This window comes from Ursus arctos, unplaced genomic scaffold (assembly GCF_023065955.2).
Source record: "Ursus arctos isolate Adak ecotype North America unplaced genomic scaffold, UrsArc2.0 scaffold_16, whole genome shotgun sequence".
In the NCBI taxonomy this organism is placed as follows: domain Eukaryota; kingdom Metazoa; phylum Chordata; class Mammalia; order Carnivora; family Ursidae; genus Ursus; species Ursus arctos.
In genome coordinates, this window is record NW_026622830.1 from 47,903,905 (window position 1) to 47,930,829 (window position 26,925).

A 26,925-nucleotide genomic window follows, 5' to 3' on the forward strand; every position below is an offset into this window, starting at 1 on the left:
AAGCTGGTACTTTCCACATGTTTCTCTATTTAAACTCTCTAAGTTTTAGAAGAAGGTAGAGACTTAGAAAAAATGAGAGGATGGAGGAATTTATCCCAAATGAAAGAACAAGATAAAGCCACAGCCAGAGATCTAAGTGAAAGAGATATAAGTGCATGATGGAGAATTTAAAGTGACAATCATAAGGAGACTCACTGGACTTGAGAGAAGAATAGAAGACTTCAATGAGAACCTTACTACAGAGATAAAAGGGTTAAAAAAGAATCAATCAGAGATGAAGAATACAAGAGATGAAATTGGAAACAGGCCCGATACAACTAACAGCAAAGGAAGAAGCAAAGGAACAAATTAGTGACCTAGAAGACAAAATAATGGAAAATAATGAAACTGAACAAAAGAGAAACAATTAGGAAACATGAGAATAGACTTCGGGAACTCAGTGACTCCAACAAATGTAAAAACATTTGTATTATAGGAGTCCCAGATGAAGAGACATGAAAGGGGGCAGAAAATTTGTTTGAAGAAATAATAGCTGAAAACTTCCCTAATCTGGGGAAGGAAACAGACATCCGGATCCAGGAGGCACAGAGAACTCCCAACAAAATCAACAAAAGCAGGCCAACACTAACATGTTATAAACTTGCAAAATACAGTGATAGAGGAAAAATGTTAAAAGCCTTAAGAAAAAAGTCCTTAACTTACACGGGAAGACCCATAAGGCTAGCTGGAAATTTCTCCACAAAAACTTGGCAAGCCAAAAGGGAGCAGCATGAGATAGATAGATAGATAGATAGATAGATAGATAGATAGATGACAGACACACATATATTTTTTTTTCAAAGTGCTGAATGGGAACCATCTGCAGCCAAGAATACTCTCTCCAGCAATGCTATCATTCAGAACAGAATAAGAGATAGTTTCCCAGACAAACAAAACTAAAGGAATTTGTGACCACTAAACCAGCCCTGCAAGAAATATTAAAAGGGACTCTTTTTTTAATTCTTTATTTAAATTTAATTTAGTTAATATATACCATATTATTAGTTACACCAGGGTAGAATTTAGTGATTCATCAGTTGCATATAACACTCAGTGCTCATTACATCACATGCCCTCCTAAATGCCTATCACCTTTCCAACAATCCTCAGTTTGTTTCCTAGAGTTGTGTCTCTTACAGTTTGCCTCCCTCTCTATCTTCATCTTATATTTTTTTCCTTCCCTTCCCCTAAGTTCATCTGTTTTGTTTCTTAAATGGTACATAGGAGTGAAATCATATGGTATGTATCTGACTGGCTTATTTTGCTTAGCATAATACCTTCTAGTTCCATCCACATCATTGCAAATGGCAAGATTTCATTCTTTTTGATGGCTGAGTAATATTCTATTGTGTAGCTATACCACTTCTTTATCCATTCATCTATTGATGGGTTCTAACCATAATTTGGCTATTGTGGACACTGCTGCTATAAACATTGGGGTGCACATGCCCCTTCAAATCACTATGTTTGTATCCTTTGGATAAATATGTAGTAGTGCAATTGCTGGGTCCTAGGGTAGTTCTATTTTTAACTTTAAAAGGGACTCTGGGGCACCTGGGTGGCTCAGTCGTTAAGTGTCTGCCTTCGGCTCAGGTCATGATCCCAGGGTCCTGGGATTGAGCCTTGCATTGGGCTCCCTGCTCTGCTGGGAGCCTGCTTCTTCCTCTCCCACTGCCCCTCTTGTGTTCCCTCTCTCACTGGCTGTCTCTCTCTCTGTCAGATAAATAAATAAAACCTTAAAAAAAATTTTTTTTAAATAAATAAAATAAATAAAAGGGACTCTTTGAGTGCAAAGGAGAAACCAAACATGACAAAGACAAAAAAGAATCAGAGAAAATCTCCAGACACAATGACAAAACAAGTAATAAAATGGCAATAAATACATATCTATCAATAATTACCCCCAATAATTGGGGCACCTGGGTGGCTCAGTCAGTTAAGTGTCTGCCTTGGGTTCAGGTAATGATCTCAGGGTCCTGGGATCAAGCCCTGCTTTGGGTTCCCTGCTCAGTGGGGAGTCTGCTTCTCCCCCTCCCTCTGCCTCTGCCCCTCTCCCCACTCGTGCATTCTCTTTCTCTCTCTCTGTCTCTCAAATAAATAAATAAAATATTTTAAAAACCCAATATAATTACTCTGAATTTAAACATACTAAACACTCTAATCAAAAGGCATATAGTGTCACAATGGATAAAAAACAAACCCATCTATATGCTGCCAACAAGAGATTCACTTTAGACCTAAAGACACCTGCAGATTGAAAGTGAGGGGTGGAGAGACATCTGTCATGCACATGGATGTCAAAAGAAAGCTGGAGTAGCAATACTTCTTTTGGACAAAATAGATTTTAAAACAAAGACTGTAATAAGAGACAAAGGAGGATACTGTATAATCATAAAGGGGATAATCCAACAGGAAGATATAAAAATTGTAAGTATTTATGCCCACAACATGGGAGCACCCGACTATACATTAAAAAAACAACAAACATAAAGGACCTAATTAATAATACAATAACAGTAGGTGACTTTAACATCCCACTTACACTAATAGATCATCTAAACAGAAAATCAATAAGGAAACAATGGCTTTGAATGGCACACTGGACCAGAGGGACTTAACAGATATATTCAGAACATTCCATCCTAAAACAGCGGAATACACATTCTCTTCAAATGCACATGAAACATTCTCCAGAATAGATCACATATTAGGTCACAAAACAGGCCTCAAGAAGTACAAAAGACTGAAATCATACCATGCACATTTTTTGACCATAACGTTATGAAAACCAGAGATCAACCACAAGAAAAACTGTGGAAAGATCACTAATACGTGGAGATGAAACAGCATGCTACAAAACAATAACGGGTCAACCAGGAAATCAAAGAAAAAATGTTTTAAAAAACATAGAAACAAATGAAAATGAAAACACAACAGTACAAAACCTTTGGGATACAGCAAAGGTGGTCCTAAGAGGGAAGTATCTAGCAATACAGGCCCACCTTAAGAAAAAAGATCTCAAACAATCTAAACTTAAACCCAAAGAAGCTAGAAAAAGAACAACAAATGAAGCCTAAATCCAGAAAAAGGAAGGAAATCATAAAGATCAGAGCAGAAATAAATGATATAGAAAGTAAAAAAATACTGGGACACAAACGGAGGGTTACAGAAGGAAGGTTGTAGGGGGATGGGATAACAGGGTGATGGATATTAAGGAGGGCACATGTTCTGATGAGCACTGGGTGTTATACGCAACTAATGAATCGCTGAACACTACATCAAAAACTAATGATGCACTATATGCTGGCTAACCGAACATAATAATAAAAAAAATGCGAGGACAGGTCAATGAAACCAGGAGCTGGCTCTTTGAAAAAATAAAATTGATAAACCACAAGCCAACCAAAAAGAGAGAGAGAGAGAGAGAAAGAGAGAGAGAGAGAAAGAGAGAAAGGACCTAAATAAATAAAATCACAAATGAGAGAGGAGAAATAACCAACACCACAGAAAGACAAACAATATTATAAGATAATATCATGAAAAACTATATGCCAAAGAATTGGACAACCTAGAAGAAATGGACAAATTCCTAGAAACATATAAATTACCAAAATTGAAACAGGAAAAAATAGAACACTTAGACTGATAACCAGCAAAGAATTGAGTCCATAAGCAAAAATTTCTCAGCAAACAAAAGTTCAGGCCCAGATGGCTTCACAGGCAAATTCTACCAAACATTTAAAGAAGAGTTCATACCTATTCTTCTCAAATCATTCCATAAAATAGAAAAGGAAAGAAAACTTCCAAATGAAGTCTATGAGGCCAGCATTACCCTGATACCAAAACCAGATATAGACACCACGAAACTTATTGTCTGACATCTTAGCCAGGCTGCAGGGGTGGCCACTGTTCTCTTAGCTTCACCATGCCGCCTAAGGACAAGAAGAAGAAAGATGCTGAAAAGTCAGCCAAAAAAAGATAAAGACCCACTGAACAAATCCAGGAATAAGGCCAGAAAGAAGTGGTCCAAAGGCAAAGTTTGGGACAAGCTCAATAACCTGGTCTTGTTTGAAAAAGTGACAAACTCTGTAAGGAAGTTCTCAACTATAAGCTTATGATTCCAGCTGTTGTCTCTGGGAGACTGAAGATTCGAGGTTCCCTGGCCAGGGCAGTCCTTGAGGAGCTCCTTAGTAAAGGACTCGTTAAAAACTGGTTTCAAAGCACAGAGCTCAAGTAATTTACACCAGAAACACCAAGGGTGGAGATGCCTCTGCTACTGGTAAAGATGCATGAACAGATCCCACCAACTGTACATTTTTGAAAATAAAACTTCATTAAATCCAAAAAGAAAGAAAGACTCCACTAAAAAAGAGAACTAAAGGCCAATATGCCTGATGAACATAGATGCAAAAATTCTCAATAAAATACTAGCAAACAATACATTTAAAAAATCATTCACCACAATCAAGTGGGATTTATTCCCGGGTTGCAAGGGTGATACAGTATTTGCAAATCAATGTGATACACCACATTAATAAAAGAAAGGATAAAAACCATATGATTTCAATAGGTGCAGAAAAAGCAGCTAACAAAGTACAGTACATTCATGATGAAAACGCTCAACAAAGTAGGTTTAGAGGGAACGTTCCTCAACATTATAAAGGCCACATACAAAAAACTCACAGCTCATATCATCCTCAATGGGGAAAAACTGAGCTTTTCCTCTACAGTCAAGAACAAGACAGGGATGCCCATTCTCACCAGTGTTATTTAGCAGAGTACCGGAAGTCCTAGCCATAGCAACCAAACAAAACGAAACAGGCGTCTGGATCAGCAGGGAAGAAGTAAAACTTTCACTATTTGCAAATGACATGATACTCGATGTAGAAAACCCGTAGGACTCCAACAAAGAACTGCTAGAACTGATACACAAATTCAGTAAAGTCACAGGATACAGATGAGTTTTGCTTTCTTTGCAGTTTTGGGATTTACTGTCTTAAAGTCACAGGATATAAAATCAATATACAGAAATCTGTTGCATTTCTATACACCAATAATGAAGCAGCAGAAAGAGAAATTAAGGAATCAATCCCATTTACAATTGCACAAAAAATAGTAAGTTACCGAGGAATAAACCTAACCAAAGAGGTAAAAGTTCTGTACTGTGAAACTATAAAACACTGATGAAAAAAACTGAAGGTGACACAAAGAAATAGAAAGACATTCATGCTCATGGATTGGAAGAACAAATATTGTTAAAATGTCTATACTACCCAAACAACTACACATTTAATGCATTTCCTATCAAAATACAAACAGCATTTTTCACAAGAACTAGAACAAACAATTCTAAAATTTGTATGGAACCACAAAAGACCCCCAAATAGCCAAAGAAACCTTGAAGAAGAAAAGCAAAGCTGGAAGCATCACAATTCTGGGCTTCAAGTTATATTACGAAGCTGTAGTGATCAAAACAGTATGGTACTAGCAAAAATTAAATACATAGATGAATAGAACAGAACTGAAAAACCAAAAATGACACACAATTATATGGTCAATTAATCTTCGACAAAGCAGGAAAGAATATCCAATGGAAGGGGCACCTGGGTGGCACAGCGGTTAAGCGTCTGCCTTCAGCTCAGGGCGTGATCCCAGCGTTATGGGATCGAGCCCCACATCAGGCTCTTCCGCTATGAGTCTGCTTCTTCCTCTCCCACTCCCCCTGCTTGTGTTCCCTCTCTCGCTGGCTGTCTCTATCTCTGTCGAATAAATAAATAAAATCTTTAAAAAAAAAAAAAAAGAATATCCAATGGAAAAAAAGACCATCTCTGCAACAAATGGTATTGGGAAAACTGGACAGCAACATGCAAAAGAATGAAACTGAATCACTTTCTTACACTAGACACAAAAATTTATTTAAAATGGATTAAAGACCTAAATGTGAGACCTGAAACCATAAAAATCCACAAGGAGAACACAGAGAGTAGCCTCTTTGATATCAGCCATAGAACTTCCTTCTAGATAGGTCTCCAGAGGGAAGGGAAACAAAAGCAAAAACAAACTATTAGGACTTCATCAAAATAAAAAGCTTCTGCACAGTGGAGGAAACAATCAACAAAAGTAAAAGGCAACCTACAGAATGGGAGATGTTTTGCAAATGACATATCTGATAAAGGGTTAGTATCCAAAATCTATAAAGAGCTTATCAAACTCAACACCCCAAAAAATCCAATTAAAAAATAGGCAGAAGACATGAATGCAGAAAACCAGAACATTCTGTCTTGCAAAGAAGACATCCAGATGGCCAACCGATACATGAAAAGATGCTCAACATCACTCATCATCGGGGAAATGCGAATCAACACTCCAATGAGGTATCACCTCACACCTGTCAGAATGGCTAAACTCAACAACACAGGACACAAGAGATGTTGGCAAGGATGTGGAGAAAGGGGAACCCTCTTCCACTGCTGGTGGGAATGTAAACTGGTACAGCCACTCTGGAAAACTGTGTGTGAAGGTTCCTCAAAAGATAAAAATAGAACTACCCTACAATCCAGCAGTCACACTACTAGGTATTTACCCAAAGAATCCAAAAACACTAATTCAAAGGGGTACATGTACCCCAATGTTTATAGCAGCATTATCTACAATAGCTAAATTATGGAAGAAGCCCAAGTGTCCACTGACTGAAGAATGGATAAAGAAGATGTGGTGTGTGTATGTGTATAATATACACCCAGCCATAAAGACAAACACCATATGATTTCACTCATATGTGGAATTTCAGAAACAAAATATATGAGCAAAAGGGGAAAAAGAGATGCAAAGCAAGAAACAGACTCTTAATTATAGAGAACACACTAATGGTTACAAGAGGGGAGGTAGGCAAGGGATGGGTTAAGTAGGTGATGGAGATTAAGGAGTGCACTGGTTATGATGAGTATGATCAGGTGACGTATGGAAGTGCTGAATCACTACATTGTACATTTGAAACTAATATTACGCTGTATGTTAACTAACTGGAATGTTTTTTGTTTTTTCTTTTTTGGTTTTTTTTGTTTTTGTTTTTTTAAATAATTTTTTATGTTAGTCACCATATAGTATATCCTTAGTTTCTGATGTAGTGTTCCATGATTCATTGTTTGCATATAACACCCAGTGCACCATGCAATATGTGCCCTCCTTAATAGCCATCAGTGGCCTATCCCAATCCCCCACCCCCTCCCTCTGAAGCCCTCAGTTTGTTTCCCAGAGTCCACAGTCTCTCATGGTTCATTCCCTCTTCTGTTTACCCCCCCCCCCTTCAGTCTTCCCTTCCTTCTCCTACCGATCTTCCTACTTCTTATGTTCCATAAATGAGTGAAACCCTATGATAATTGTCTTTCTCTGCTTGGCTTATTTCACTTAGCGTAATCTCCTCCAGTCCTCTCCATGTTGCTGCAAATGTTGTGTAATCATTCTTTCTGATAGCTGAGTAATATTCTATTGTATATATGGACCACATCTTCTTAATCCAGTCATCTGTTGAAGGGCATGTTGGCTCCTTCCACAATTTAGCTATTGTGGACAATGCTGCTATGAACATTGGGGCGCATATGGCCCTTCCCTTCACTACGTCTGTATCTTTGGGGTAGATACCCAGTAGTGCAATGGCTGGATCATAGGGTAGCTCCATTTTTAACTTTTTAAGGGACCTCCACACTGATTTCCAAAGTGGCTGTACCAACTTGCATTCCCACCAACAGTGTAAGAGGGATCCCCTTTCTCCACATCCTCTCCAACATTTGTTGTTTCTTGCCTTGTCAACATAGTTAAAATGCCTGTGCTACCCAGAGCAATCTACACTTTCAATGCTATCCTGATCAAAATACCAATGACATTTTTCAAAGAGCTGGAACAAACAGCCCTTAAATTTGTATGAAACCAGAAAAGGCCCCAAATCGCCAAGGAACTGTTGAAAAGGAAAAACAAAGCTGGGGGCATCACAATGCCGGATTTCGAGCTGTACTACAAAGCTGTGATCACAAAGACAGCATGGTACTGGCACAAAAACAGACACATAGACTGATGGAACAGAATAGAGAACCCAGAAATGGACCCTCGGCTCTTTGGGCAACAAACTTTGATAAAGCAGGAAATAACATCCGGTGGAAAAAAGACAGTCTCTTCAATAAATGGTGCTGGGAAAATTGGACGGCTACATGCAAAAGAATGAAACTTGACCACTCTCTCACACCATACACAAAGATAAACTCCAAATGGATGAAAGACCTCGATGTGAGACAGGAATCCATCAAAATACTAGAGGAGAACATAGGCAGCAACCTCTACGACATCAGCCAAAGCAACCTTTTTCATGACACATCCTCAAAGGCAAGAGAAACAAAAATAAAATGAACTTGTGGGACTTCATCAAGATAAAAAGCTTCTGCACAGCCAAGGAAACAGTCAAAAAAAACTAACTGGAATTTAAATTAAAACTTTTAAAAAATAAATAAGCAAAATCTCTAACTTTCTTCACCACTCAGCCCTGCTCCCATAACTGGCCTCCACATGCCAAAGTCAGAGAGGACCTAATCCTGCCCAGCATGATCCTTTGAACAGGTGAGTTGTGTAAACATCTGCTGTGAGGTCTTCTGGCCTCCCCCTCTCTCTGAGGATGCAGCAACTCACCTTCCCCCCTACATCCCAGGAAACCAAACAGCTAATACCCATTTTGCTGCTGTGGAAGGGATCACTGTTGCTTGTTAACTGTGAGAAGTAGAGAAGGTGGCTTACAACAAGCAGCACCACACACCTGAGGGGCAGGTGCCACTCACCAGTATCTCATCAGGCACAGCGTACTTGGCGATCTTGGTGGCCACTGCTGATCTGAGCTCCTTCACCACCGCATCTGTGTCACCTGTGTTGTCCTTCAACACAATGAAGGCAAATGCAGCTGGAAGGAACCAAAGGTTTGGGGTGTGCTCAGCCATGAACCATAGCCCAAGGCAGAGCATTGTACACAGTCATCATATATCTTAAGGATCTTTAAATCATACATTGGTGACCTGTGCCAGCTGCTTCCTTTAGTTGCGACCCTAAAGATGCATTTCCATTTCATCCAAAGTGGAAAGTGATTCTTTCTTTCTCAAAATGGAAGCGATTCTAACAGCTCCTATAAATATCCCAGTGAAACCGACATGTAGATGAGAGCTCCCTTCGGCTGTGGTGTTGACTGGATGGGGACGTCACCTTGGAGGCATGACTTAACTTCTCCTGCTATCCCTGTACCTAAGTAGCAGCCCATAATGTAGGCTCACAGGTGACGTACTATCCACTCCATGATGTGGTGCATGGGAACATAGCATGTGGCACTAATTTTGTGAGTATGTGTCCAACACGGTGGGCACTAGCAACAGTAGCTTTAAATGTAAATGAAATTAAGGTTAACATGTAGTTCCTGGGTGGCGTGAGCCACCTGTAGCTTGTGGCTACTGTCCGGGAGAGCACAGATGAAGAACAAGCGCCATCTTGGCTGAAAGCTCTGGTGGGCAGTGCTGGCCAACCCATATTCTAGCATAAACACTAAGTTTTGTTTGTCAATATCCTACCATGTTCCAGAAAGGATTAACAGTGCTTCCCATAGGTCTCCACATTCCTTTTCAATCCACCTGGGATAATCTTGCATATGTGGGACACAGAGATCCAATTCTATTGTTTCTCCACATGAGCCATCCCACCAGCACTGTCTATCCATCCCAGTGGACAGCCTGTCTTCCCTCACGGATTTGCAGTGCCCCCTCGCATACACGAAGTTCCTATATATGTTCGATGTGTGTATACCTGCACCAATCCCACCCTATCTTAATTCTCCCCATGGCACATGTCACCTAACCTATGTAGCTTCCTCATTGTCTGTGTTTATTGCTTATCGTCTGTCTCTCCCCTTGACTCCCTGACCCGCTAAGCATGTAAGCTGTATAAAGCAAGGGGTTTTGTTCCTTGCCAAGTCTGGGTCCTAATCAGACATGACCAGACCAGGGGCTCCCCTCAGTCAGACCACGTGCAAACACAGGCAGTGGGAATAAACAAGTACCCAACAGCGTTTGCTGTTGTCATGTATTCCCAATGCATAGATGCTCGAATTTGTTAGAAATCAGAAAAACGTACACCACCGTACCCACAATACACGCATTCTCCCCAGCTGCCTGACAGGCACCAAAAGAACTACTGATCCCAGCAGCTTCTACTAACGGGGATGCAAGCTGACCCAAGGCCTCTGAGTCTCACATGAGAGGACCTGTTCCCGTCTCCGTCCCCTTCCTATCCCTGACTTCCTATCCCTATCTCATGCATTTTCCAGTCTCCTGCTAAGGAAGGGGCAGCGACCCCATGGACACGTGTTTCTCATGGCAACTGAAAATGCTTTTTCAGAAGTGTCTAAATAGGACACCTGGGTGGCTCAGTCGGTTAAGCGTCTCCCTTCTGCCCAGGTCATGATCCCAGGGTCCTAGGATTGAGTCTCACATCGGGCTTCTTGTTCAGTGGGGAGCCTGCTTCTCCTTCTGCCTGCTGCTCCCCCCTGCTTGTGCGCTCGCTCTTTCTCTCTCTGTCTCTCTGACAAATAAATAAAATCTTTTTAAAAAGTGTTTAAATAAATGCTAAATTTTACAATGGGTCGATTTACATAAGGTGTTTGAGTAAACAATGGAACAGTGGCACACGAATGTGGCAGGAAGGCAGACGACACCGGGGCACACTGAGACGGAGGATCCCCTGACAGCAAGAGGGCAAGTGCCCTTCCCAGGCTGCTGCGCCAGGCAGTGAGGATGGTCTGCCCAGCAGTGCAGCATAGAGTCAGCAAGTGTCCAGGTCACACCAGGCCACGTGAGTGTGGCCACTGTGCACTGGGCACTACAATACTCAGGTGACCCTGCCCCTGCCCAGACCCCCCCACTTAGAAACTGGTGGACTTTGGAACAATTGCATCTTCAAATAAAGACTATTCTGATTATCATTCAGCATTTGCAGTGGGAACCACAGGTCAAATTCCTCCAAAAAGAATCCCAGAGCTGCAACCTGCTCCAGGGCCTGTCTGTCAGGCCCTGTGGCAGCTGCATGGGGCTCTGTGACCAAGCACATGCAAGGAGACGCTGTGAGCAGAACGGAGCATTTCGTGGGCACCCTCCATAACTGAGCTGCCACGCGCATGTGGACAGAGGAGGAAACTCCCAAGCTCAGCAGGGGCCAAACAGGTCCTGGCAGCTTGTGGATGTGTGTCCTTATAGGATGGCAGAGCTAGGACATTTCAGAAATCTGACCCTTGTCTAACATACATGCTATCGAGTCTCCTCACCCAAAATCTCCACGTGGGACAGAAGAAAGCAACGGCTTGACCCATACAAAACCCCTACCCCCATTCCTGGAGTCCGTTTCTTTTACAAAGTGCCACAATGTGCGTGAGACCAGGCGTGAGGAGCTCCTTTAGTGCGCACCCACCTTCTCCTTTGATGTCATGGGGATAGCCAATGACCGCAGTCTCTGGCACCGCCGGGTGGTTAGCCTGCACAGAACACAAGACAAAACATGCAGATGAACCTCCTGAGTCGGCAACACAAGTAAATCCAAGGCCTCGCAGAGGTACCCAAATGTGCTTACCATCGCGTCCTCGATCTCTGCCGTCCCCAGCCTGTGGCCGCTGATGTTGATGACGTCGTCCATTCGCCCTGTGATCTGGTAGTAGCCGCCCTCCGTCCGGTATGCCCCATCGCCAGTAAAGTAGTGGCCTGCACCACAGCGGGGGAGTTCAGCACCAACACCTCTGAACCAGGACCCAGTGGGGCTCCCTGCCTTCCAGGAGGGACACAGCAAGACACACACCCTGACCTCGCTCTACGAAAGAACTCTCCAAAGCCCCAGCTCTGCTGACTTCCTGCCTACCTGCCCTTCTGCCAACCCCTCGCCGAAACACTTCTCTAGATGGTGCCACCTGGCTGTGTGCTGGAGAAAGGGCTGTGGCTCCAAATTAGCAGCATTCTGACTGTGTCACAACTGCAAAGAATGCACCCAAGCATCCCCAAAAGTGAGGCTCATTCACAAGCTTGAGAATGAAGACGACAGTTTCCAATACGCACACTGTATATATAATCTTCCAACCCAATGGCATAAAGCGAACCAGGAAAAAAATAAAAAAATAAGCCAGAAGAAAACTCGCAGCCGGCCATCATGCCAGTTTCCAGAGTGGCTTCTTCGCTCTTCCTTCCTAGTAGCTTAAGACATTCACACCAAGGGCCGGGTACTTCTGGCTCTGCATACAGCCCCACTTAAGCCCCAGGGACTCTTCCCATTCCAGAGACCAGGAAGGTCAGGGAGGTGAGGGGGAGGCGGCAGGACTCCAATTCCAAAGTGTCACTGCACTACAGTCAGTCATCATTACCTTAAAAACATTTTCTGAGCCTATGATTCCCAGTGTGTGCAAAAACATGTGACACAATCCACTTTAGCCAGCTCACCTGGGTAAGGCTTGAAGTAGGCCTCCACGAATCTCTGGTGGTCTCCGTAGATGGTCCTGGCCATACCCGGCCAGGCCTGGGACAGGCACAGAGCCCCAGAGACGTTACCGCCCTCCATGACCTTTCCCTATGGACCCAGAGACACACGTATGAGAGAACGCACAGATTCTGCTGGAGAAGCAAAGAACTAATGTTCTTCTGAGAAATGACAGAGGGAAGTGCCAGAGAAATACGTGAAAACAGAAATGTGAAAAATGACAAGCATGCCCCAAAAGGAATTCCCCTTCTCCTCTACAAGGAACCAGCCTGAGAGGGTTTCCAGGAGGACCCTGGGCTCACTCCATGCAGGGATTTCAACTGTGAGTCCTTGAGGAGACGCTGCGGTGAATGCTCACCCTTCTGCCACCTACCAGAGCTGGGCCCGTGTGACATGAAACACTGGGCAGAGGAGGCCAGGAAGGCAGACAGCAGAGCATGCGTGCAGGAAGGGGATGCCTCCGCAAGGCCCTTACCTTCTCATCCATGAGCACCGGAACAATGCCAAAAAAGGGCCTCATCGCCATGGCAGGGAGGATCTCTGCCCCTTCCTCTGAGGGCCGTGGCGCGATGCAGATGCCCCCCGTTTCTGCAGGGAAAATAGGGAAGAAATGCAGGCTGGGCCCAGGGGCTACAGAGATGTTTATCTAGACACGCCATCCGTGACAGACACACAAGTGTTCTCCCAGAGTGGGAGATGGGTGTATCCCTGTTTGGCTCCCAGTGACACAAAGAGATCTTTCTAAGGCAAGACCAAACTTGGGTCCTGGTCCTCTCATCTGCAGACACAAGACACAGGCCCAAGACAGAGGGGTCAGTCCCAGGAGCTGGACACTCCACAGGGACAGGTGCGGCCTCCCCTCATCCTTGGCTCTGTGGGAGAGGACAGAGCACAGGAAAACAGACGAAATGATTTGCTTCTGGGCCAGGACCCCCTCTCCCCCACACATACACACACCAAACAATGAAAAGCAGCGCTCACAACTCTGTTCTCAAATCTTTCTTTGGCACTTTCCTCTCTCAGCCTGCATGGAAATGCCACAGGAGACTCAGCTGTGGAGAGTCTCCATCCTGAGAACTTCCCAAATGCAGAACACAGCTATTTGCAATGCCTCACTTCCTGGCTTCTTGAAGAACGAGATCCTAGTTGGCTACAGTTATTACATCAGTGGTGGTCTCTTGCCCTGAACATCCTAATAACCAGATATCCCAGAGGAGACAGGGCAAAGCAAAACAAAATGGCACAGAAAGAAAAAAAAAAAATGCCTTTCCCACTAAAATCTAAATTTAGACTCTGGTCCCTTGCAGTCGGGCCCATCTGCACCAGTTACACTTGTGTTGAGTATGCGGCAGGGAAAATGAACATTTAGCTGAGCGCCTTCCACCTGTCAGGCCTTGGACAACATACAGCAGTTATATCACCTCTCTCCCTCCTCACTGGGGCCTGTAGGGGAGCACCCCCACTTCACAAATGAGGGAAATCATGATGCATCCTGCGTCTTCCAGCGGCAAGCCGGCAGCCAGGCTCTGCCTCTCACTCCAGACACCAGGTTTTTCAACCACGACGTGTGCCAAGGGACTGAGGCATTAGTGGTGTTGGATGGCAATCACAGAGCCTCACTCACACTTGACCCTCCAAGACTCAGGGTCAGCCATATGTTCTCATACACCATGAGCAACCCTTGCGCCAGGTTCCAAAGGCATGCCCAGACCCCTTCTCCTCAGGGACTCTCACCTGTCTGCCACCACGTGTCCACCAGCGTGCATCTGCTGTCCCCCACCACCTTGTGGAGCCACTCCCAAGCCTCCAAGTTGATCGGTTCTCCCACTGAAACACGCAAAAGGAAAAACAATATAAAAGACCTCATTAACCCGAAACCATTTTTGGATAGGTTTCTACAGGGAAAACAGTTCTAATTTTCCTAAAGGACATAAGGAGAAACTTGAAAAAACAGATTCATCACATTTATGGCTGCCAAAGAATACAAATTACAAGATATTTTCACCATCAGGTCAAAAATGAAAAAGTTGTCATATGCACCCCAATGTTCATAGCAGCATTGTCCACAATAGCCAAACTGTGGAAGGAGCCGAGATGCCCTTCAACAGATGACTGGATTAAGAAGATGTGGTCCATATATACAATGGAATATTACTCAGCCATCAGAAAGAACGATTACCCAACATTTGCAGCAACGTGGACGGGACTGGAGGAGATTATGCTAAGTGAAATAAGTCAAGCAGAGAAAGGCAATTATCATATGGTTTCACTCATTTGTGGAACATAAGGAATAGCAGGGAGATGGGTAGGAGAAGGAAGGGAAAACTGAAGGGGAGTAAACAGAAGGGGGAATGAACCATGAGAGACTATGGACTCTGGGAAACAAACTGAGGGCTTCAGAGGGGAGGGGGGTGGGGGAATGGGATAGGTTGGTGATGGGTAGTAAGGAGGGCACGTATTGCATGGTGCACTGGTGTTATATGCAAATAATGAATCATGGAACACTACATCAAAAACTAATGATGTACTGTCTGGTGACTAACATAATAAAAAATTATTATTAAAAAATAATAATAAATAAATAAAAACTTTTAACTCTTAAAAAATAAATAAAAATAACTAAAATAGACTGAAAAAAAACAAAAACAAAAATGAAAAAGTTGTCAAGAATGTGGGAGAGAAAACCTTAAATAGGATGAACCAACTAAGCCTCCCAGGCACCCCTCATTTTAAAAAAAAAAATTATTTTATTTTATTATTTTCCAATTTTGTTTAGTAGCTTTCTATTTTTTTATTATGTTCAATTAGCCAACATATAATACATCATTAGTTTTTGATGTAGTGTTCAACAATTCATTAATAACACCCATTTGTGTAATTCCATGTATATGAACTGCCCAGAATAAGCCAATCTAGACAGACAAAAAGTAGACTCGTGGCTGCCTTAGAGCTGGGGTAGGGGTAGAGGGAAGCTGGAGGAGATGGGGAGTGACTGCTAATGGGTTCGGGGTTTCTTTTAGGAGTGCTGTAAACACTAAAAATGAGTAAGGGACAGGCGGGGTCAGGTAGGGAGAGAGAGGGAGGGGGCTACGGGATCAGGCTCACCAAAAATACCAGAAATGCTGAGGCGTAAGGAAGCCAGAGACAAGGGAACAGAACCAGACCACCTCATTTGTCTTAAACATCAGAGATGAGATATTCAAAGGAGAAGAAATCACGGTGCTATCAGCGGTGACGTCAAGATTTCAGTTCCCTGGTCAGTCTTCTATAAAAGACGGACCATAAAAGACCTCAGTGGCAACCCATTCAGGACCCCTCTCGCTCTAGAGAGCTTTTTTCTTTCCTTCCTGTTCTCACACCTTCACTTAATAAACTTCCACTTCACCTCAAAAAAAAAAAAAAAGAATGTGGGAGAAACAATACACTACAGGAGAGTAATCTGATATACAACTGGGAAGCAACTGGATATGTCTCTTAATATTTAGTAGTGCATACACCTGATACGACTACTTAGGAAACTGTGGCGGAATCTACTAAAGCTCGTCACTCCTGGCGTATAACCTACAGAAAAGAATGCGTATGTGCTCACATACGAGGATGATCCCAGCAGTTAAAAACCAAAACTGCCATCAAGAGTGGAATGGAGAAATACACTGTGGTTCCTCCATGTCATAGACAGCACAAGAACAAGCGAATCGCCACCGCACTCGGCAGGGCTGGCCAGACAGTCGCGGCCCTGCAGGCGCAGGAGCGGCACACACCGTGTGAGCGCAAGTGTGTGAAGTTCAGTAAGTGCGTCAATTCATGCTGAGAGCAGTCAAACAGCGGGTGTGGCTGGGCGGGACTGACTGGGAGGGGCTGTAAGGGAAACTTCTAGGGTCTGGAAATTTCTCAGGCTTGATCTGGACGGTAGTTTTAGGTACACGTACACAGCTGGTGGTTTCAGGCACGCCTACACAGCTGGGGGTTTCAGGTACACGTACACAGGTGGTGGTTTTAGCTACGCCTACACAGCTGGGGGTTTCAGGTACACGTACACAGGTGGTGGTTTTAGCTACGCCTACACAGCTGGGGGTTTCAGGTACACGTACACAGGTGGTGGTTTTAGCTACGCCTACACAGCTGGGGGTTTCAGGTACACGTACACAGGTGGTGGTTTCAGGTACACGTACACAGCTGGTGCTTTCAGGTACACGTACACAGCTGGGGGTTTCAGGTACACGTACACAGCTGGGGGTTTCAGGTACACGTACACAGCTGGGGGTTTCAGGTACACGTACACAGCTGGGGGTTTCAGGTACGCCTACACAGCTGGTGGTTTCAGGTACACGTACACAGCTGGTGCTTTCAGGTACACGTACACAGCTGGGGGTTTCAGGTACACGTACACAGCTGGGGGTTTCAGGTACACGTACACAGCTGGGGGTTTCAGGTACACGTACACAGCTGGGGGTTTCAGGTACACGTACACAGCTGGGGGTTGAGCAACACAAGGGTTAGGGTGCCAGTGTCCCATGCAGTCAGAAATCTGAATATAAGTTGACTTCCTAAAACTTGACTACTAATAGTCTGCTGTTGACCAAAAGCCCAACCAGTAACGTAAACAATTACCCCACATTTTCTACCTTGTATGTATTAACATACTGTATTCTTATGATAAAGTAAGCTAAAGGTAAGAAATATTAAGAAAATCATAAGGAAAGTAAATTTACAGTCCTGTACTGCATTTGTTGAAAAAAACCCATGTTTAAGTAGGGCCCACATAGTTCAAACCTGTGTTGTTCAAAGGTCAAGCGTATGTATATCTAACACTGCTACGTATATACGTATATATGTACACACACACACACACACACAAATGCGCTTGTACCCTATGACTTTACAGCCCAACTTCGCAGTGTCTACCTACCATGACCTCAATGTTTGTGTCCCCCCAAGATTTCGTATGCTGAAATCTGAACCCCCAAAGATGATAGTATTGGGAGGTAAGGCCTTTGGTAGGTCATGAAGCCCTCAGGAATGGGATTAGTGCTCTTATAACACAGACCACACAGAGCTCCCTCCCCCCTTCAACCGTGTGAGGACACAGGGAGAAGGCACCATCTATGAACCTCGGAAGAGGGCCCTTACCAGAAGACAACATGCGGGCACCCTGATCTTGGGACTTCCCAGCCCCCACAACCGTGAGAATAAATTTGTGTTGTTTATAAGCCACCCAGTCAATGGTGCAGCCCCAATGGCTAAGCTACTACCCTAATGAAACAGCCATACAAGACTGGCACTCAGCCAGAATTTGCCAGCTTAGACATACTGCAGCTAAAACCGTGAAATACTCTCATGCTGGTTGCCTCTTGCTCAGGACCACCCATGATGCAGCAACTAACCAAGGCTGGACCAGGCCAGGGGCTCCCATGCTGGTCACATGGGTGCTGGGTGTTGCGTGCACTGCCCCTGCGCTCACCCACACCCACAAGGAGGTCAGAAGATACCACGAGATACACTGAGAAACTGCCGACAGCCAGGATCTCCAACCACAGTGCCAAGACTACCAGACAACAGCCACAGCAACCCCCATGCGAGGGTACAATCAAGTTCTAAACACAGAGCAGAGCCGTATGGACAACTGCATGCTGCTGAGTTAAAACACACAGTAGGATGATAGCACAGTGTGATCACGTTCACATGAAAGCAGACGTCTTGGAACTGCATTGTGTCTCTCACAGGAACGCAGCTGTGCAGAAGGCCTCAGAAGGGGCACAAGCAGCAGGGTCACCTGGAACAGCACTCACGGAGGGCATGAGCTTGCATGACCATGTTCCAACTGCTTTTTTTTTTCCCAATGAGAGGATAGGTGTGTGTCACTTGCAAAATTAAAAGTTAAAAAAAATCGTAATGCAAATCTTGGGGTTAAAGTCCTGAGGAAGCTGGATTCTGCTGACTGGTAGGATTAAATGAAGTTGGCGCACCCCCAGCCTCGTGTGCTGTGAGGGCTAATCCAGCCGTCTGGAAGCAGCCCGAGCTGCAGAACGGCAGTGGGGGACAGCACCACCCGGGCCCTGGCCAAGCACGTGGCTTACTGGTCCATGTTTCCCCCATGTGAGGAGCCGCCCGGTGCTGTTTACCTGCCTGCCAGCACTGCTTGTTGCCAACCAAGTCCCACGGAAACCCCTGTAGGACTCTGCTGTCGGTACTGGTTACATGACAAGAATGTGCCCACAAGACCAGCAAAGTACACAGAGCCCGCAGAAGGCTCTGTGGGTGCTCCCTGGTGCAGAGCTGTTCCATGCCTGGTCCAGGAGAGGAAGTGGGTCTGGTCACTTATGGAGTGAGGACCCAGAAGCCTGTCTGGCCGAGGGGATGCCTGGCTGACACAGCTTTCAGCTAGGACGTGCTCCCCCACGCTGATGCAGCTACTGGGCACCCCCTTCTAAAGCACTCGGAGCATACACCTTGTCTCTGGGGTCCTCACGAGTCTTCCTGAGCAGCTGAATCCCAGGAGGGCATCAGGAAAATCAAACCTCCCTTCACCACTAACCCGACCTAACTCGTGGGCCCACTTAAGTGGTCTGCAGATGGCACCTGGAGGATCTGTTTCTGTGGCCCTCCACTTGCCCTTGGTCCCCAGGCACTGCCTGGCCCAGAGCGCAGGAGTGCCTCACAGCCCCTGGGCTGGAGGGCAGGTCTTCTCCAACCACGTGGCTCCCTTCAGGACACACCGGCTTCACCCTCCACAGCTGAAACATGCCAAGAGAGGCATCTCAGACCCCACCACTATCTAGAAAGGAGCTCAAAACTCTTTCTGCTGACTCCACCAGGAAAATTCTAAGTACTTGGTCATCCAGACACCAACTGACCCCAACCACAAGGCAGGCCCTAAGTAGGGGGGAGCTGGACACATGAAAGTACATCTCCCAGGCAAGGACACAGGTCGTTCTGGGCAGGAAGCAATACTGCTGGGTAGTATCTGCCCTGGAGATGCCAGCATCTGGGTACTGAGCTGTCAGCCCAGCATCTGGGCCTTCTGCTCCTGAACCTGCCACTCAGCTTTGCAGTGAGCAGTCAACCCTCACTCACCCTCACCGACCCACACCAGGGTGCTGAGGACACAGATGGCTGTGACTGTGGGGAGCTCACCACCCAGACAGTCAACATGAGAACAGATACCCAAGAACCGAATATAGATCTGTCTGAGAGCAGAGAGCCTGAGAGCCAGAGCAGCCAGGGAACTCGGCGGGAGAAGGTGCACAGAGAAGGGCCTTGAAAGAAGGATGGAATCCTCAGAGGTGGGGAGGGGCAGCAAGGCACTGCAGGCAAGGGGAACAGAGTGACCCAGGGCCTAGGACCCGTAACAGCGCTGCACACGTACGTCTCTGACGAGTGACACGCACATGCTGTCCTGAGCTCCCTCCCCCATGGATGCATTTGGCAGCAAGCCATTTCCCTGGTGGAACATGCCCCACATGCTTCCACCATGAGAAACCACCAAGCAGATCCAAGTATTCACCCAAGGAGCACAGAGGGCTTCCCTGCCCTTGTTCTCCCTACTGACAAAATGTGTAGGGGCAGAAAGGAAATGAATCAGAAAAAGGAGACAGAAAGGGTCTGGGTACCTTCCACCCCACCGTATCACCTGAACTAACCCCACATCACCTTTCCAGAGTGCTCCATGTGACTTGGCAACATCTATCAAAATCATAAGTGGAGATAATCTTGGATCTCCCAACCCCCTGCCTTGGAAATACCTACAGCAAGAAGAGCACACAAGCACGGTGCATTTATTACCGTCCTTGGGACTCGTCGGCACCCAGCACAGCGGAGCACCTGCGTGAACCACAGTCAACGCCCCGCGCACCGCAATCCCACACAGCCACAAAAGAAGGGCTTGAGCCACTTTAGCAGGTTTTCATAATTAGGATGAAGCACAGAACTGAGGCACAGAAACGTCGGGAATGTTGTGCCCCAGACCATGATCAGCCGGGGCCTCCAGGAAGCTGCTTCCAGGCAGGGACATCTGCTTCCTATTCAGCCTGGCACTGTTTGAACTCACCATACACATAGCCACGCAGCTTTCACGATTAAACCCATCTTGAAGCCTGCACTGGCTCTGCCCCATGGCACGCACACCCCTCCTGTTGCACAGCATGCCACTCACCTGACCCCAGGGTCCTCAGGGAAGAGCGGTCATACTTCTTCACCCAGGAGTCGCCGTATTTCAACAACAGCCGGACAGCCGTCGGGGCCCCATAGAACTGATTGATCTTTAACCTCTGCACCGTCTCCCAGTATCGACCTACAGAAGGGCCCAAGTTCACTGTCAGTCTGAGCCCACCAGACATTATCTAACTTATTTAGAAATCAGTCAACAGTTACTGTGCACTGGAGACATGCAAACACCTGTGTTCACAGAAATGATATCCCAACACCCATCAACGGGATGGGAAGGGAGCCCTGTGAGAAGGGGTCCCTGTGGCAATCATCTCCCAGCACACCCCAAATCCAGGGCTGGTGCATTTGGCAACAGCCTTCGCCTGGCTCTGGATGGCTGCACTCACACGGTGTATCCCAGAAGATACAGCAAGGATCGGTTCAAAGGGATGTCGCTGTGAATTTTAAAAATACCCTGTGTCACACTAACACAGAACTTGTGCTCAGTCACACTTAAATGATCTCTAAGGGGTGACTGGTGCTTCCCCTGAACAGCAGCAGCCGCCACTGAATGAGCCCTGGGGAGCAGGGCAATTTTCCAGCATTCACACACCTGGCTCCCCACATACCCCCACAACTTGCCACCTCGGCACTACACACGGGAGAGCAGAGCTTCGAGGGGCTGAAGTGACATGCCTGAGATCACACCTAAGATGCCCTACACATTCTTCCTAGGGTGCGTGTAGCCGATCAGGGAGGCTGGAGAGGAGCCGGGGAGGTGACAGAGGAGCACCACACACATCGCTGTTAGCGCCGTGCAGTGCTTGGCAAGAGTCTCCTGGCAAAGCCACCACCAGTCAACGGCACTGCAACAAAGACTTGGGGTTTCGTGCCTCCTTGAGGAAGATGCCAAGGTGAGCAGGATGTGGGTCCTCAAAGGGATCTCCATTCATGGAGGTGGCTCCAGGCCACAGGCACTGCTCTTTGACAGAGAGCCCTGAAGGCACAAGCGCAGAGCTGGAGAAAGTCCCCTCTGTCTGGGGTAACAGGAGGTTGGCAGCTGGCCTGGGTGTTGAGGAAGGGCTGGATCTGGTCAGGTGGCCAGAGAGAAGAGAGGGACAGTGCTAAGGGGATGGCCCAAGGCACCCAATTTGTTAGGGGGACAGGAACGCCGGAGTGGGTTGTCCTGAGGTGGCTTCCAGTGACGAATCTATTGCTTATCTGATCTACTGCAGACACCGCCCCTGGCCCCAGCCCACCTGGCAGGGTGAAGGCTCCGCAGCTATGCCACAGGAACACAAGAACCACAGCCAGGCCAGAGCGAGGGCCTCTACTCCACCCTCCTGTGAACTTCTCCTTCCTCAAGCTCCCTCCTGGGGACCCTGTGCACATCCCCAGTCCTCACCAGCATCAGGGTAAACCGGGGTGCTCTCAAAAAGGACGCTGGTTGCTCCATTGCACAGGGGTCCATACACCACATAGCTGTGTCCTGTGATCCAGCCAATGTCGGCCACACAGCCAAAGACGTCACCTGGCCGGTAGTCAAACACAAGCTGCAGAAACAGGAGAGGCCATCAGGAGCCTGTCACCCCACGTTCCCACATGTCACTAACAGTGTTCTGTAAATGCAAATCACAGCTGCTCCCAGGGCCACCAAGAGCAGGCAAGGTAAGTGCACTGCTGGGGTTGCACGCAGCTACGGCAGTGACAAGACAGAGCTACGGCCGCACACACCACGCCGACTCTCACAGGCCACAGTGAAAGAAGCCAGACCTCAGGCACGTTCGGCATGAGCCCCAACCAACCAAAGCTGATCTGTATGCTGGAGGTTGTACAAGTGCCAGCCCTGCTGGGGGGCTTTCTGCTGGGGGAGTGTCAGTGCCTCCAGGAATTGGAGACCACCCCACGTCCCGATGCAGGTGCTGGCCATGTGTGTACCCACAGGTAAAAGCTCAACTAGTTGAATGTCTAAAATTAAGGGCACCCTTCTGCATTAGGTTATACCACAATCTTTTCAGATCCCTTAAAAATTGCAAAAAAAAAAAAAATCAAAAGCCAAAAAGACCAAGAAACCCTTCGAGCATCGTCAGCTTCCGAGAGCCTGAGCAGAGAGACATGTGTGTCTTGCATTCTTGCCACAGGTCCAACCTGAGCCTGACCCGCCTCTGGGTCCAAATGCCCCTTTGCAGGAAACACAGAGGATGGAGGGACAAACTGCTGGGTGCCACAACAACGTGTAAGGAAATGGAAGGGACAGAGGAGGACCAACAAGCTGAAAAAGGCTTAAAAGACATCGCAAAGAAACGTCAGCGGGCAAGAGTAAGCTACAGGATCAGGGGACGCATGCTGGGTGACAAAGCTAGAAGAGGGGAAACACGGGACCGCGACGCTATCAAACTCAGGGTATGGGGAGGGGCTGTGGTCCGACAGGCAGGAAGGGCTTCTGTGACCGAAGTGGGGTTTGCCTTTTAATAATTCATTAAGCCACACATTTGATTTGGGTGGTTTCTGGATTCTACTCTGTATTCTGTTTTTCAACAAAAAGACTTTCTTTTGAATCTTTGAGTGAGTGGCCCAGTTTCTTGCTGCCCCAGATGAACACTGAGACTCTCCAGGCGTCCCCATACAGCACAGTGGTCTTGAGACAGCCAGGGCCCTATGCAGCTGTGACCCAAGGCGGGGGGAGGGAGTCTTTCAAGGAGGACTACGCTTCACTGCACTGAGAATCAGGACGCTGACACCCAAGGCCCCACAGCATTCTGGGACTGAAAGGATTTTTAGTACAACTTGGACCCAAACTGCCAACTCTTCCGTGGGGAGAGATTTCTCTCCCTGCAGTTCTTGGAATGGGAGCACGTGCCGGGGGTCAGCCATGATCCAAAGGGCCCAGGAGGCCCTTTGAACCCTGAACCCAGGGCTCACCTCCAAAATCTGTTCACAACTCAGTCATCCCTTCAGAGCCAACTGTCCTTTTCCCTAAAGAACCAACAGTCCTAATGTCCTCTCCATGTGTGCATGCTTTCATCTACAGAAGGCTAAAACTTTCTATTCCTAATGCTTCAAAAAACAAATCTCTTATTGAAGAGAAATTCAAAAGATACCTATACGCTGACTTCTTTTGTTCACGTAGACTGAGTCCTGGTAACACTTTGAAAACACAAAAAAGAATCTCTCACCACATTTACAGCTTCCCTGAAGTTTATTGTAAACTAGTGGAAACAATCTGATCTGTTCTTGGTATTTGGTCTTAGTAGTTATATTTCCCAAAGTATATTTACTTACGTGATGTGTCAATCTTTGCAACACCCCCACCGGGAGCTGAGGAAGGGTGGGGTTTTCCAGAGGAGAACACTGAGGTCAAGAAAGGTTCTGCAGCATGCTCAAGGTCACCCAGCAAGCAGAAGAGAACTGTTTTAATATGGATGTGGGTTCAAGTAACACCTTGTCAGCTCAGCCTGGTTCTGTACCACATCCGTCTTTCTGGCTCACTGGCTGCCAGTGGGATCAGCACATTGCCACTCGGAGACCACGTCATGTGCAGTGTGTATGCCTGCTACCTGCCTCCCCGCGCCTGCTGCTCACCACACTCATCTCATGAGCTTCTCCTCCTGTGTGACCAAGCCTGGCCAATCAGCACATTCCACCCCCACCCCCGGCCACAGTGACTGGGTCAGAATGGGGCCCTGGACTGCAACCTGGCCAGTGACTTTGCTGGGACTGGGAGGCTCTCTCCAGCCCCTGGGGAGGAATGTGGTCAGCACAGAGGAAGGGGGCCAAGGCAAGAAAGACACCACCACCCAGGACCAATGTCCAAGCCCTTCTTGGATGAGCCCGGGCTTGCTGGTCACCTGGCCTGTCACTTCCCCTTGCTGCTGGTACCAGCTAGAGCAGAGTTTCACTTGTTGCAATGGTCAGGTCCATAAACACTATCTTGAAACCAAATCCTACCTGGGAAGTGTCAACTATTCCTCAAATGACCAGGGATGCCAATTAAACCACAACCCCCCCAACCCACCCACATTCAAATCAGTCCTGATTTTTAAGTGCATTTAAATAAAAACATGCCATACCATCTGCTTTATAGGCCCTAAAAAGTGGTCCACTATAATACAATTTCCATATACTGAACTTAGATTTCCTTAGAAAAGTAAATCTTTTTCTAATTTTACTTTTAAAATGTGGACCCAGTATGCAGAGCCCATAATACCTTTAGGGGCATATGAAAATGTTTTACTTTTTAACACCAGAAAAAAATATATATTAAATAGAAGTAGACATTTTAACACGAAAATTATAACATGTCCATCTCTACACCAACTCCGTTGTAAAACATAATTTTTGATGTTTTTTATGGAGGAAGGGGCCCAGGAAGGCCTAAGCACCTGGGCCCCTGAGCATCAGGATGCAGCCATGCCAGGGAGCACGTCAGACCTGGCGAGAGCCCGACTCCTCCAGAGCAAACAGATGGCATAGATGCAGGTGCAAAGGGGCTAAAGGCCAGCAGCAAGCCTCCGATTACAGACCCGGACTCTCCCAACGAGCACAGAAACTCGGCCCCCACACCCACCCACTCACGGTACCAGTGCCACAACTCACAGCACACCGCTCCTGAACACACCAGGAGAAACATTAGACCCTCACACATATGGGCACTAAATTACAGCAGGAGTTCTAGCCCTAATCCAGCCTCTGCAGGCCCCCTGCCCAGAGCCCTGCCACAGAGGCATGGCACCTCGCACCCTCAGCCTCCCCCACCAAGGCACATACCCTGTGTGTCAGGGCAGCATATAGCAGGTAGCCCGCCTGGGTGTGGACGAGTCCCTTGGGGGTCCCAGTGCTCCCTGAAGTGTATAGCAAGAAGAGCATGTCCTCACTGCCCATGCTCTCCGGAGCGCACACAGGGTCCTCCTTGGCCATTTCCTGTAAGGGGGAAGACATAAACAGCCCCATCCAGGGCAGTTACCCTCTGCCGCCATTCACCCTTCATGAGAACACCTCTCACCTGGCTGCTACAGGACTTGGAAGATTGGGTTCAGTTCGCCTTCTCTACCCTAGTTCAACTCCAGATGCAGAGAGAACACAAAAGGAAGGATCCAATCATTTCTGTTACATTAAATGTTTCAGTATGTTTATGGTATTTGAGTTCCATCTTCCCAACTACGATATAAGTCCGTCAGACACCACTGGGGAACCCTGAGCACCTCTAGGGGACCCAGGTTGAGAACCACGGTCTAACAAGACTCAGACCCAGTTAACCCAATAATTACCCCTCCTCCTCCAACGTACAAAGCGAGGCAACCGCACCTGCTCAAGGGGGATGTCCCGATGCCCCATGTGGACTTTGTTGTCCGTCCTGTGAGCCACCAGGACGTGCTGGACGGTCGGGCACTGCTTCACAGCTTCATCCACAATCTTCTTCAGCTCCACCACGCGCCCTCCCCGGAGTCCTTGGTTGAAGGTGATGACCACCTTGCACTTGGCTAATGCAGACAAAGAGATTTCTGGTCAGTTTCCTTCCCACTCTGACCCTCACAGCCCAGACTGACAGCCACACAGTCCAAGCCTGAAAGTGTGATAGACAAAGTCCATTTTTGGGTAAAAGAGTCAACAAAACATGGGGGCTCTGCCTGCTTTGCAATCTTTGTGCTCAGTGCAGAAGCACCAGGCCTTTTCCCAGCTCTTAGGGAAGACTTCCACCATTCCCTGCCACCTGCCCTGGGGCTTTCCCAGGTGAGAGACCATCACACCGTCCTCACCCACAGCCACCATGGTGGCAAAGCAACACCAAAATGCAGAGACCAAGAAAGCTGGGCAGCCAGAGACCAAGCCCCAGTGTGTCCTGTGTGGCCCCTGTCCTGTCCAGGGTCAAGAACCTTCACTTCCCAGAAACAGAGGCCACACCTCCCAATGGGTGCCAGGAGCTACAGGCTCCCACCCTTGCCTTTAGCAGAAAACCCTCCAGGTTCCACACCTGCTCTTCAATGACCTGGCTAGCCTCGTCCAGGCCCAGGGCAATTCTGGGAAGACCCAAGCTTCCACAGTTAACCAAGGGTGAGGCCCTGAGCAAGGAACTGAATACCGGCACAAACTGAGCCTCAGAACCATAGGCAAAGGAATGAGCCCCCACATCATGCCCCAACCTGGGATGACCCAGAGGAATCAAGGCTGCGGTGGGCTATTCTATAACTGGCCCCTAAGGAAGAACCC

At 47.0% G+C, this 26,925-nt stretch overlaps 1 protein-coding gene and 1 pseudogene across 1 annotated transcript in view; one reads left to right on the top strand and one right to left on the bottom strand.

The window, feature by feature from the left end:
* Positions 1 to 26,925, bottom strand: part of ACSS1 (acyl-CoA synthetase short chain family member 1) — a 65,206-nt gene that overhangs the window by 2,398 nt on the left and 35,883 nt on the right. The window contains exons 4-13 of the mRNA XM_026489297.4: positions 26,023 to 26,198; positions 25,486 to 25,638; positions 22,124 to 22,271; positions 20,726 to 20,863; positions 14,308 to 14,400; positions 13,049 to 13,161; positions 12,537 to 12,663; positions 11,683 to 11,810; positions 11,524 to 11,587; positions 8,862 to 8,980 (exon numbers count right to left, since the gene is read on the bottom strand). Of these exons, the coding sequence (XP_026345082.2) occupies positions 8,862 to 8,980; positions 11,524 to 11,587; positions 11,683 to 11,810; positions 12,537 to 12,663; positions 13,049 to 13,161; positions 14,308 to 14,400; positions 20,726 to 20,863; positions 22,124 to 22,271; positions 25,486 to 25,638; positions 26,023 to 26,198 (1,259 nt within the window). The remainder of the gene's footprint in view (positions 1 to 8,861; positions 8,981 to 11,523; positions 11,588 to 11,682; positions 11,811 to 12,536; positions 12,664 to 13,048; positions 13,162 to 14,307; positions 14,401 to 20,725; positions 20,864 to 22,123; positions 22,272 to 25,485; positions 25,639 to 26,022; positions 26,199 to 26,925) is intronic.
* On the top strand, positions 3,965 to 4,459 carry LOC113247934 (40S ribosomal protein S25-like; annotated as a pseudogene).